At 36.3% G+C, this 13,183-nt stretch overlaps 1 protein-coding gene across 2 annotated transcripts in view; it reads right to left on the bottom strand.

Annotated features, from left to right (window-relative positions):
- The window catches only part of PTH1R (parathyroid hormone 1 receptor), a 1,409,870-nt gene extending 1,397,503 nt beyond the window's left edge, over positions 1–12,367 (bottom strand). For both annotated transcript variants that reach the window (XM_044065852.1, XM_044065853.1), the window contains exon 1: positions 10,341–12,367. In XM_044065852.1, coding sequence (XP_043921787.1) covers positions 10,341–10,412 — 72 coding nt within the window. In that variant the 5' untranslated portion in view covers positions 10,413–12,367. The remainder of the gene's footprint in view (positions 1–10,340) is intronic.
- Between the last annotated feature and the right edge of the window lie 816 nt (positions 12,368–13,183).

The following is a 13,183-nucleotide window of genomic DNA, read 5'->3' as shown; positions in this document are numbered from 1 at the left end:
AATTCTCTGTAAAACTTTTTTTGGGTCATAAATAAATTGCTTATTTTGTAATAAGTTTTTCTGCCTGTGCTGAGATTTTTAGTTTGTTATTTGCAATAGTGCATGATAGATCCTGGTCTGTTCTAATACTGCACATTGCTTTTATTACATCTGTCTTTCTAAATATTTTCATTGATCTGTTCTCTCTTCTTTACCCTTCTAACAGTACTACTTCTTGTCTTCGTTGCTTTATAGTTTTCTCTAGTCGATAATTCCGTGATGTTATTCGATTTCTCCCCTTTCTCTCCCTCACTACCCTGTGTTCTTGTGGTAGAACTTTATCAGTTATTAATTTAACTGCACAGTAATATATCCTGTTTATTTCTGTTATATTGCATGGGTCTCTATGTACAATCCTAATTATTGTGTTCATTTGTTTTATCAAACTTTTGACTTTTTGGGTTTTATTGACCTTCTGCCGTCTATTTATTTAATTGATCTTAATATGTCTATCTATCTCTATTAAATCAAGCAGCTCTTCTCTTAGCTCATTTTCTTGCAAACTGAGGGCAGATTTTTTGTTTTCCATTTCCTGTGGGCATTTTACAGAAATCTCTATTATATCTTCCTGTGGCACATGCTCTTCAACTTCATCCTGTGTCATTCATTGCTCTGTCATATGAGAACTCACTGGCCTATCACTCCTCAATGTTAACTGTGTCAGAGTTTCCATAGTTTCCTGTTCCTTCCCTTGCTGTCCAGCTTCAAGTGAAGGTTTATACTCATTTCTTGTGAAAGGCTCCAAAATATCTTCATATGGCACCTGACCAATTGCTTCCCAGTCTACAGGTTTCCCCTTAATTTGGAGTTCCATTGTTCTATCCTTTGTGGTGCTTTATGAATTAGATTTTCTACACTGAATTCTTCACTTCGCAGGTACTCCATAACCTCCATTTCTATTTCTTTAACTCCTCCATTACTAATCTCCTTTTCTACTTTTCCTCTTTGTCTTATTTTTTTGTATTGTAAAGTTTTCTATGTCTGGATTCCTTTGCCTGTATTTCTCTTCAAATATGTTTGGTGCTGCTCTTATTGTAATGCTTAGTTTTCCTTTCCCCTTTGCATAAATGTTACACCATATTAAATTTCTTTTTCTTTCCCATGTCCATATTTCCTTCTCAGATGTCTCCTGATCTTCCTGTTTCTCCTTACTTTGGGGACTTGTTCCATCATGCTGTGAAGTAGTCTGTGTTAGACCTTCAACATCAAATCCTTCACTTTGCAGGCACTCCATAACTTCAACTTCTATTTTTTAACTCCCACTTTACAAATCTGCTTTTCTACATCCCCTCTTTGTGATATTATTTGTTTATTGTGAAAATTTCCATGTCTGGATGCCTCTGCCAGGATTTCTCTTTGAATATCTTTGGGGCTGCCTTCTTTATATTGATTAATTTGTCTTTTTCCTTTGCATAAATATTGCAAAACATCAAACCTCTCTTTCTTTCCCATGTCCATATTTCTTTTTTATACTTTTCAAAAATATCTAGGTTTTGTTGTTTATTTTTCCGCACTTCCTTAGATGCTTCTTTTTCCAAACAGATCTGACTTTATTGGTCTATATACTGTTTTCAAAAATCTGTCATACTGATCACAAATCTGTATTTGAAGCTTTTGACAGTTTTTCCTGCGGAAGTATTTTTCTTTCCTCTAATTTGTCTCTTAATCCTTTTGTGTATCATGTGTCTAGAAATTCTGGGCTTTTTACATAATAGTAACAATACATACTTTCTTTCTTATCCTCAGTAGTCCACTCTATTGCCTTTATAGCTTTTCTTGGGCCTATCAGTTTTTTGTGATTTTTATGGACTACTACCTCCTTCAACAACAGGGGGCCCATCCTCCTCCTGGGCCTGGCCTGGCCCCATTGTAGGAAAGTCTCTGTATTTTGAGGATTCTACACTGTCATGTTTTCCAGTCCTGGCATGAGTGCAGCTACCAGCATTGGGCACTTTTTTATCCTGGGTGTTGTGCACCCATCTTTTTTTAATTTTTAACCTACTTCTATCCATAATATATGCTATATAAATACAGTCTATACATCAATGTCTCCTTGGTGACATTTTGTAGAAAACAGGGTCCACCTCATGAAGGTACTCACCAAGACATGAGTATGAGTTCAGTTTTCAGCATTACTACTCTCCTTTGCTTGCTAACTTTTCATCTCTCCATTCGGACCCCTATATATGGATAGATAGATAGATAGATAGATAGATAGATAGATAGATAGATAGATAGATAGATATAGGCACACTGAAACTAAATGAATCTCCCAAATATCAACATTTAGTAAGTTGACAATAAAACCCCAACTTTGTAAATATTGACATGCTACTACACATGAACAACCGACAATCTTGGCACGTGCAAAACTTCAAATTTAAACATGAAAACAAAACATCATTTTTTGAATGGGTAAGCAGCATTTTAATTATATATACTAATTCTGAGAGTACAACCACCCCTTCTAATTATATATATTAACTCCAAAACTGCAAAATCTCTGTGAAAAGACATATTCCCCGATTCTCACAGCCTGTCGACCATCTATTTAGTCAACTACATTTTGCCAGCTAAACAAATGTTGACTAAAGGTAGTGTGGACAAATTTCAGTCAACTTATATATATATATATATATATATATATATATATATATATATATGCATATATATGTATATATCTATATCTATATGTATATATATATATATATATATATATATATATATATATATATATATGTATATATATATATATATATATATATATATATATATATATATGTATACACACATATGCATATTATACACATGCACAGTCATATATATATATATATATATATATATATATATATATATATATATATATAAATATATATATAATATATATATGTATATATATATATATATATATATATATATATATATATATATATATATATATATATATATATATATATATACTGTATATCTACATACTGAGACATCCATAAACATACATACATACATATATATATATATATATATATATATATATATATATTTTTTTTTCGTGTTATGATACCAGTTCCAGAAGTTACTTTAAATGAGACTGAGTTGTGTTTTGACCTAACCAGGGAGGGCATCATGCATGGGGAAGTACAGTGACCCCCCCATGTTGGTGAGTGCTATCTCCAGAACATTAGGGTGCAGACTATCTTTTCCAGAGCATTTGTGTGAAAAAGTCCAGGAATCTCTGGGCGAGTGTGTTTTTGTTCATATATGTCCCCTCCCCTTCTATTGAATGATAGTTGATATTTGCCATGACTAAGGTGCTGAGCTGTATGCTAAAGGATTCCAATAAATCGAGGTGGGTGGAGTACTTATCCTGGTTCTTGCATCAGTATCTAGGCTACCCTATTTATATAGTCGCATTAGTACACAGCCATGATGATTATGTTAGACTGAAAAGTGCAACGCAAGTAGTTCAAAACCATAAACAGTATGTTAACAGTAAAATACTAAAGGGCATTCAGTCAACAGAAGTGTACACTGGCATGTTTTCTGAACAATGGTAGTGAATATAGTTATTCATCAAATACATAATCCATCTGTAGTAATGGATCTGGGTTTATGCATATACATGTTTACTTATTTACTATAATTGGTTTGCTTTATTGTACTTTTCCTGTTTGTACTAAACTCAGCTAACTTTGGTTTTCCAGCAATTTTAAGGAAGCACTGGTGTCTGATTAAGAAACTAAGCTGTAGATGGAGAAAAACATAGCAGAAATAACATAAGTGAAAGTAGCACATTCCATCACATGCTAAGTGATACTGATTAGAGATCAAGGAGACAGAAATACAGCATCTCAGTGCAATAGGTCTGATTAAAGTATTAGTATGAATGTCACTAACCACAGCTAAATTTTAAAGAACTACATTACTGCACAAATCCCTTAATGCAAACTGATAGTGTGTAAATGTATGCAGCTGCTGTCTTAATGTTTGTAGATTACACTGATAGACCATTGGTACCATGCAATTCTCCTTCTGATGTACTCATCTTATACCATGATAAGCTTAATACAAAATTCATTTTGCATTGCCTTATAGGATACATGCAGCAAAGGTATGCTCTAAAACTAAGTTTACTGTGAACTTTAAGAATAATGCACATAGTTCTGCAGTGTTTTGACCTAATGAAATTATCTTTGCTGTCCTTAGATTAGAACAGGATGACCTAGTGGCATAAAAGCTGGATTTCCAAATGCACTGCTGATAATCCACATCTGATAATGCAGTATGAAATCCTCTACCAGGAAGCGAATCACCCTACATCTACTAAATAAACTGTTGCATAGTATTGATGCCTCATAGTAGCCAGGACATCATACAAGATCAGGAAAGGGGATAATATTGAACATGGGTAGCCATATGTCTTTATTGAAGATCCTTCCTAGACTATTAAAATGCTTATGCTTTTCTATATTTTAATTGGGAAATCATTAGATTAATACTCCAGAAAGCCTCTCATTTACTACAAAAATTCTGTCTCTCTTGTTAAAATGTATTTTCTTTTATTTCTGGTGAGGCATATCTGACCTATATGTCTTTATGATTTAGCCAAAATTGTTAAGGTTATGAGCCACTAATAATCTCCATCCAATAAGAGTGAGTTTTTTTAAATCTCTTAATGTCTGCTTACAAACAGTGCAAGTCTGCTTTAAGTCATTTATTTAATATTTGTTTATGTTTACTTGTAGTGGTAGGTTAATTGAGTCATACGGAGTCCCACTATAGTCACAATCTAGTTGAATAATAAGGAATTTAATAAAAGATGAGTACAAGAAATAATTAGAAATAATCAGTACAAACAGTATGAGCAGGGCCAGCCTTTAGTCAACTGGTGCCCTAGGCAAAAGCGCTATACAGTGCCCCACCACCACCCTGGACCCCAATCCTGGTCTACCTACACCATCCAGACTACTTTCTTCTTCCTTTTCCCATGGTTCGTCTTACTCTTTAGTTTTTCCTGTATTCATTCAACATATTTTAAAGAAACCATCTCTTTACTATAAAAAATTAACAAATAAATACTGAAAAAGTGATCTGCTAGATCGGTGCCCTAGGTGGCCACCTAGATGAGTATGACACTCAAAACAGACAATGTTTTTTGGCGCCATTTAAAAGAAGCATTTTGGCGTCTTGGATTTATCAGTTAAACAAATGTATAAAACTCATTATTAACATGATTTTTCTATTAATCATTTTCCACACTATATTGACTTCAGGCAACCAGTGTCGGTAAGCTCCCCTTCCTGAACTATTTGACCTCTTTTGGATGAGAACTGTCAATAGTACATCACATTGCAGTGACTAACCTTCTGTCCAGGCTCTGGATGTGAATTATCCTTGATATTTATGGTTGTATACTGTTTTGCATGTCCCATAGATTCTGTTGCATTTCTATGAAGTTAAATTAGACAACTACATACAACTTCCTTAGGGCAAAAAGGAGTAATAATCAGCAACAAGTAATATTCCACTCTCTCTCTCTGAATGAAGAATAGGGGACCATGAATGTGCCCCTTATTCACTCCTCCTGGGCCAGACCTTCTATGAGATGACAGCTAAGCAAACATAAGTCATCATGGCATTCAGTTTCTCTAATTACCCATAGGAAGCAGGAATAGAACACCGTGCTCTTTCTACTTTCTGCCCCAGCTGGAATAATGGGGCCCTTGACTGTGGTTCCATTCACTCTCCAACTAGCCCACCCATACTATCACCAGGTCATTAATGTTTTTAAGCCATGGCATGCAGCTTCTTCCAGGACCTAGAGGAGACACAAAAACACCATACAGTCCTCCTTCTATTCTCACACAGAATGGAGAAAAGTTACTGTGACTCTGGTCCATCTCCACCCCTCTCCACCTCAAGTCTAGTCCTCATATAATTGGGCTTTTAATCAAAATTAAATCATTAGTGTTGAGAGTAGATATCATACCACCCCTACCCCCAGGCTGTAAAGAATTAAATGAAGTTAGTAGGCAAAAAAATGTATTTTCAATCAAACCTTCTTTATGTTATGGGGGGGGGGGGGCTGTTATATTCAGATGAAACATGAAGCACAGCTTTAAATCAGAAAAAAAATATACCTCAAGTGAATGTCAGAATACTGACATTAATATTTAAACTTATGTTCCATTAAACTGTAAACTGTATTAGTAATAAATATCTCAGTGATTATTTAAAGGGCGTTTGACTTGTACAGCAAAGACATCTAAAATCTATGAAACATTATTATAACATAGCAATCAAACTGAAGGCAAGTGAAAATAAGATTAACAAATACTGCCACAGCAATCACATAGTATCAATAAATATTCTGAAATTAAGAAGTAAGTACGCTTTGTCCAGCAGTGCTAGAAATGTTTCGATTAAAATGTATATCGCATTTCTCTAACAATGAGAACAGGAATCTTTCTGCTTGAAGATAAAGAGCTCAGACCTCAGGTTAATATTGTGACTGAAAAGTGCTGAGTAGAGTATTTCCTTTATGCATAACATAAATTAAGTAACATATGAAAGAAATATAAATATAATAATAATGCATGTCAGTAGTGAAAGTATTTGAAAAAACAGATCTAAGTCTAGAGTGCATTTCTGAAATATCCTTAACTTTTTAATGGTAAATAAATCAGTTTCATGATAGATAAACCAAAAGAAAATTCTAATTACAGCAAATCTTACATATAGCAAACAAAAAAAAAGTCTAAAGTAAAAATTTTCCTGAAAATGCAAGCCTTGCATTTCATGCAATAAAATATTAAAGTAAATGGTGTCAAATTGTCATCATTTAGTACATATAACTTCTTCATATCTCCTTGGCTGGCCATTCCAACTTTAGAAAGTTACAAAGACATTACCCTTAAATTATGTATTCTCCATTTCCCAGAGCTACCTCCTTCATTGATTAACCGTATGCAGCACACTAGGATTACTGGAGGGAAAGACAAATGTACATCCTCTGCTCCTTTATGCATACTTCGACATTGCAGAGAATCCTCAATAATGAAATTTGACAGGGATGTCTAATCAGTGTGCCTTGTATGGTGATACTAACACAATGTCATGAAAAGTCTCAAATAATCTTCTATAACAACATAAGTCTAAACAAGGTATGTTCAGTACTTCCACAATCTTCAGGGTTAACATGCAGAAAATGATATGTTACTGAACCTCTCACAGATAGTAAATTATGATAGTGGAATAATGTAAGTCCATGGATAAGCTTTTACATTTGAAGTACGTTCTTAGACATGCATTCTCTTTTGTTGTTTAATTACATCTGTTAGTTAAAGGCTGATAAAGGAGAGTCTGAACATTAGGACACTCATTTTGAGTTACCTGTCTTGTCCAGAGCTTTTATTTTTATAAATAGTGAATGAGTTCATCCACATTCTGTTTACACAGTGATGTCACTATTAACTTCATTTATTAACAACCATTTCTTATTCCAAAACAGTGATCTCTGAATTTAACTACTGTGATTCTTGGAGACTGCCTCCTTGCGTTTATTACCATCTGATATTTCTTTTTTCTTTGTGTAAATCTGTCAAGACATAAAAAGCCTGACCTTGAATATGAAGTAGGGTGCGCTGAGGTCTACAAGTTAAAGATTTTATCTCCAAACTATTTGCATTTACTTTTAATTGAGTGTAATTTTCTTATTGTTCTATGTCTTGTATTGTCTTATTCTTGTTGCAAAGCAGCCTAACCCACTTATTCTCTGGGATAATTATTACAAGGATAACATCCAGGAACATAGCGCAACCAGTATTAACATATTGTGCTATAAGTTGTCAATCTTTAAAAAAATATACCTGCACTAAGTAAATAAATAAATGAATGAATATTAATAATGATTGCATCTACAGTGAAATTGAATATGTCTGCAGCACACTTACAATACTTCACAATCACTAGCACCATACTTTAAGTAAGGCAGTTGTACAATTACCTGCTAACAGAAGATGCCTTTTAACACCCATGTCTTTCCCTATGCATCCACTAGCATGAAATTAAGTCACAGCCGGTTCAAAGGTACCAGCTCACTATCACAGTATACTGGGCTCACCAATGATGATGCCAAATACAGGAAAGAACTTAAAAAGTATAATTTCATAGAAATCTATCAAGGAAGAGGCTTTATACCAGGTAATCACCACCCTCTAATCTATACAGATACTGCATATATTTTAAGAGGTACCAGACTGCAGACTCATAAAATGCATAACTGTATCAAAAATAATCATTAACCCCTTTGGTTTTAGCTGAAATAGCTACCATGTAGAAGTTCCTTCAAGTTTGTTGCCTGCCATAATGTGCTAGTTATGATAACATTTTAGTACATATTGTTTAATAAGATCTTTAGATCACCATATAGACTGCAGCAATGCAGCACTCAAACTCAATACACAATAATGAAATAATAATTATTACAATTAGTTTTCAGTATGTTTTGTTTGCTTGGCTTCTTTCAGGAGACTGACATATGCTTTTACATTTGAAAATCTGCATTCCAAAGCTCAGCAAATAATTTCTACTGGGCTTTCATTTATTTAATAAACAGACAACATGCTTCCTCAACATGCATACACTATCACTTATCCAGTCACTCAATGCCCAGTGCAGAAAAGCCTAGTGCAGGTGATGAATATGCAATGGCACAAAAGCATAAGTAAAGGTGCTTGTCAGTTTTGTTATGTCTACATGTGGCTGTGGGAGTGAGGGTGTGTGTGTGTGTGTGTGTGTGTGTGTGTGTGTGTGTGTGTGTGTGTGTGTGTGTGTACAGTATGTATATAAATAAAACAAATAGTAAATTAAAAACAGAAATGAAGCTTAACCTGTTATGATTAACTCTGCATAAAATACAAATGGCATCCAGCAAAGCACACAGTAATTATTAAATATGAGGCAGTTGTAAATGTTCTCTCTATATGCAGAAATAATTAATGAGTTTCCTTTAAATTCCACTATGCACTCATGAACAAAATAATACTTGCAGTTAATGATAGATTACTGAGTGGGGCTATAACATATAAAGCTTTTAATAGTGGTCTTTTTTATTATTAAGTTGAACTTCTGAGTGTTGGACTTTTTATTGATCTGTATTGGCTACTTGTTCAGGTTGAATGTACAGGAAGGTGGTTAAGATGATGAAAAGAAGATAGATGTCCATTGTTTTCCTACTATAAGAGAGCATAGCTCTCAACCAACCAAGGACAAATCTCGACAGAATCAAGGACAAATCCATCAATAATCAGGGACACTTTTAAAATGTTAGCACTATTAACTTGACACATTGACAGAATAAGAGAATGCGAGTTAAAATACATTTTCTGAACTAAAAGAAGTCTACAACTCTAATTATCATCATAATTCATTAAATGCAATTCCCCCTTTTTCTTCAACAGCTACCAGTTGTAAGAGGGTTTAAGAGGATCGGACCTAAGGGACGCCCCTGAAGCCAGGGACAGTTGAGAAGTATGTATGAAAGTGATCAAATCACTTCAGCCCACTAAAGTTCCTGAACACCAGTGAACATATTAATTTATGTTTAAGACATTTTAAATAGTATGCGAAGCCGTGTTACTTCGTAATTAACTTGGGTGACTGCAGTACTTTATACTAAGTGCTGGGCTTATATTTTATTTAGGCAACCAGAAGACATCTGTACAGGTCAAATAAAACAACTGCCCATTGACCCCTAAAGAAAGCCGAAGTAATCAATCATTAGAGCAGTAAATGTCTTACTGATGCCTTGATAATATTCCCACCTCTTTTCAACAGATGCACTGTTTTCTCTGCAAGACTGTAAACCGGTGATAAATAAATCAGCTTCATTTCACCCACACTGGCTTGTCCCGTTAGCAGTATTAAACTGACTTTCCTTAAGTGCCGGAAGATGTAGCCTTGCAGGGACACAGGAACCTTTCCCATGTTTATACAGTAGTGCTACACGTTTAGGACAGGGCAATAAGAGCTCACAGTTGTGCGACTGTAGCCAAAGCAATGTTATGCCTTCCCTTTCAAAAATGATACATAGTTTCCTTTCATAGGATGATGTAACAACTCAACAATCAAAACTTGCCTACTGTGTTGCAGTACCATCGGTATCTCCAAATACACGGGTCACATTTCTAGTTATAACACACTGATATACACGCTGTAACGCCTTAAAACGCAGGGGTACATGAGGATAGTTTCCATTATCATGACTAATAAACAACGCAGGAAAGGATGGCAGATAAACTTACCAGAGCATAAACACAACTCATGGAGAGGTAAAGGACTAAACTCAGGCTGGGGATAACTGCAGATGCTCCCATTATCCAAACAAATTAGGATCATACATCCAAGGCTGATGTTGGGGTCTTTTGATCTGATTTCCGGTTGTAGAATATTATATGTCTTCTTAGCTAAATAAAGGCTCTGTTTCACATCTGTTGAGACATTCCCTCGTTAGTGAAGCTTTGCTCCTTTTCCTCATGTCCCAGTGCCCTATATCTGCACCAGTTCTCTGCCTTTACTGGAGGGGACCTAAGAGTCTAGGAGTTTACTTGCATAGATGGCAATTCCCCCTCATGCTCTGTGCTGCGCTCTCTATGCATCTGTGTAGTTCAGAAAGATGAGAGCAGAGACAAAAATCACATCCATATGTCAAAAAACTGCAAGTCGGTTTCCTTTTTCATGAAGCTAGTGGGAAGTTCAGATAGTTTGCCTCTTCAACCACAAAGCCAGTGGTCCCCTCCTCTTTATTTTTAGCTCTTTCACTTTTTTTTTTTTTTGAGTCTGCGTTTTGGTTTTAAACTCCGGTTTGTGTTGATGTGAAGGCATGCAAGACGGGAAAAACCGCATACGCAGGGACACCAGATGCTAGCCAGAAGAAACACGTTTTTAAGAGCAAATTAAATAAAAGTTTACTGTTCAGGCATCAGGCTTCATGTTGTCAACTGATCTAGTTCAGTGCCGCCGCGGTCTATTATTCCCATCTGGCCCTCTAAGTTCTAAAAGTGGACAGCAGGCTGTTTGTGGTCATTTGCCCCAGTCCTGGTGACTGGAAGTCTCAGATGCACTCCTCTTGGCTGCCTTTCCAGTCACAAGCTCTTCTACTGTGAGTGGTTCTAGTACTTGTGTCGAAAGTTTCAGAAAACCACGGGGCTTTTTCCATTTGCTCAAGGCATGAAACAAGCTGCCCTTTTAATCCCAGGTACTCTTTAAGGCGTTCTCTCTTTCTGGTCATCCGGAGTCACTGCCTTCGTTAAAACGTCACTGGGACCAATCAAGGCTGTCAGAGACCACCGACTCAGGAGTTTAAATGTTATCTGCGCACAACTTGCTAAAGGCAGACTGCAGAAGTGTTGTGACCACGTACCTTAAGTATCAGGCACTATCCTTAACCCCGAGCTCCGATAGTTTGCGAGTTTTGGGAACGGTGACCCCCCACATACCCGGGAGAGGATTAGTTGGAGGTGGCAGCACAAAGGTGATCCCCAGAAGAACCGTATCCGTCTATCACACCTATAAGCCAGATATAATACAAGACAAAGTGACAAAAGATGATGCCTCCCTTACACATGTACGGCCGGCCCTCCTCTCACAGACTGCAAAGTACAAATGAATCGCCTTTACTCAACTGGAACCGCCAGCCTGAAGGCAGCTTAGTGTGCCAGCAAAGCCTGCGGTTTACGTTTACCACGAAGGTGTGGGCATGAATAGCAGGATCGATGCTCCCCTCACTTCTCTCTCTCTCTCTCACACACACACATACACACACACACTACTTGACTGGGTGCACCCCTCCTGGGTCAGTGACATAACTTGCATTAGAGGTAAAGTCGCAATCACTTTAGATGCAGTAGTTACACTATATTTGATGCTGCCTTTTAAAACTCAAACAGAATCGCAGCCTTTGTATGAGTTTGTGCAAAATGAAGTCCCTACCCCTTTCCAGTGGATTTATAGAATTGCACACTGAGGAGCATCAGTTCTAACTGAGGGAAGAGATCATTATTGGGACGATTTTTATACCACTTTTACACGTGCCTTTTTTCACTTTTCTTTAAACTTGGAGTCCTTAGCGTCTCCACTTGCGATGGAATTTCATAGATGAAAGTGAAAAACACAGTGAATTTCCTGTAAAGCCAATCGGTCCTGAAACATACATTCTCATTTTCTGAAAGAAAGACGGAGAAAAAGAGGCCAGAACAGACATAAGAAGGCACTCGCTCACTCTGCTATTGGTTGCTGGTTGCAGCATGTGACACACAGAAAACACCCTACAGCCCACCTCATCCACACAGCCTCGCACTTGAAAGTCACATCCTCACAGAGCTCCTTTCTGCTACAGCATGCTTTTCTGTCTTTTTCCAGTGATGCCTTTCTCCTCTGCTCCAGCATGTAGGCAGCACAGCACCCAGAGAGGCCAGAGGGGGATAATCACATCTATTCACATAAATTCCAGCACTACCTAATTATTCACCATATCAGGGATATTTAAATAAGACAGGTAAACTAAAGGCTATAAGCATTTATACTGATTTTAATGAAAACACACTGCACTACATTTACTAATACCAAGGGATGTGCCTGAGTGTATCTTTTATCACTGTGTGTGTGTGTGTGTGTGTGTGTGTGTGTGTGTGTGTGTGTGTGTGTGTGTGTGTGTGTGTGTGTGTGTGTGTGTATATATATATATATATATATATATATATATATATATATACATATATATATATATATATATATATATATATATTACTAATACAAATTTGCTTGTTTTAATTCAGGAATACCAACAGATTTGCTTGTGTTTCCTCTACCACTGTGTGTGTGTATGTGTGAATATTGTTAATAAGTGTCTGTGTGAATGTGTGTGCCACATGCAACCATATATGTGTATATGTGAATATTGTTAATGTGTGTGTGTGTGTGTGTGTGTGTGTGTGTGTGATGTAAATAACATGCAGTGCACATTTTTTTCACTCCAGGCTGCAGTTCTGATGATCAGCTGCCTGTTGCTTTTCAGATTTCCCATTTTTTACAACTGCCGTTCTTGATGTGGCTGGTAGACAGGTAAGTAGAAGTGGTGAGTGGCTTG

This window comes from Protopterus annectens, chromosome 3.part0 (assembly GCF_019279795.1).
Source record: "Protopterus annectens isolate FY-2018-M chromosome 3.part0, PAN1.0, whole genome shotgun sequence".
NCBI lineage: Eukaryota > Metazoa > Chordata > Ceratodontiformes > Protopteridae > Protopterus > Protopterus annectens.
This window is presented reverse-complemented; position numbering and strand designations above follow the sequence as displayed.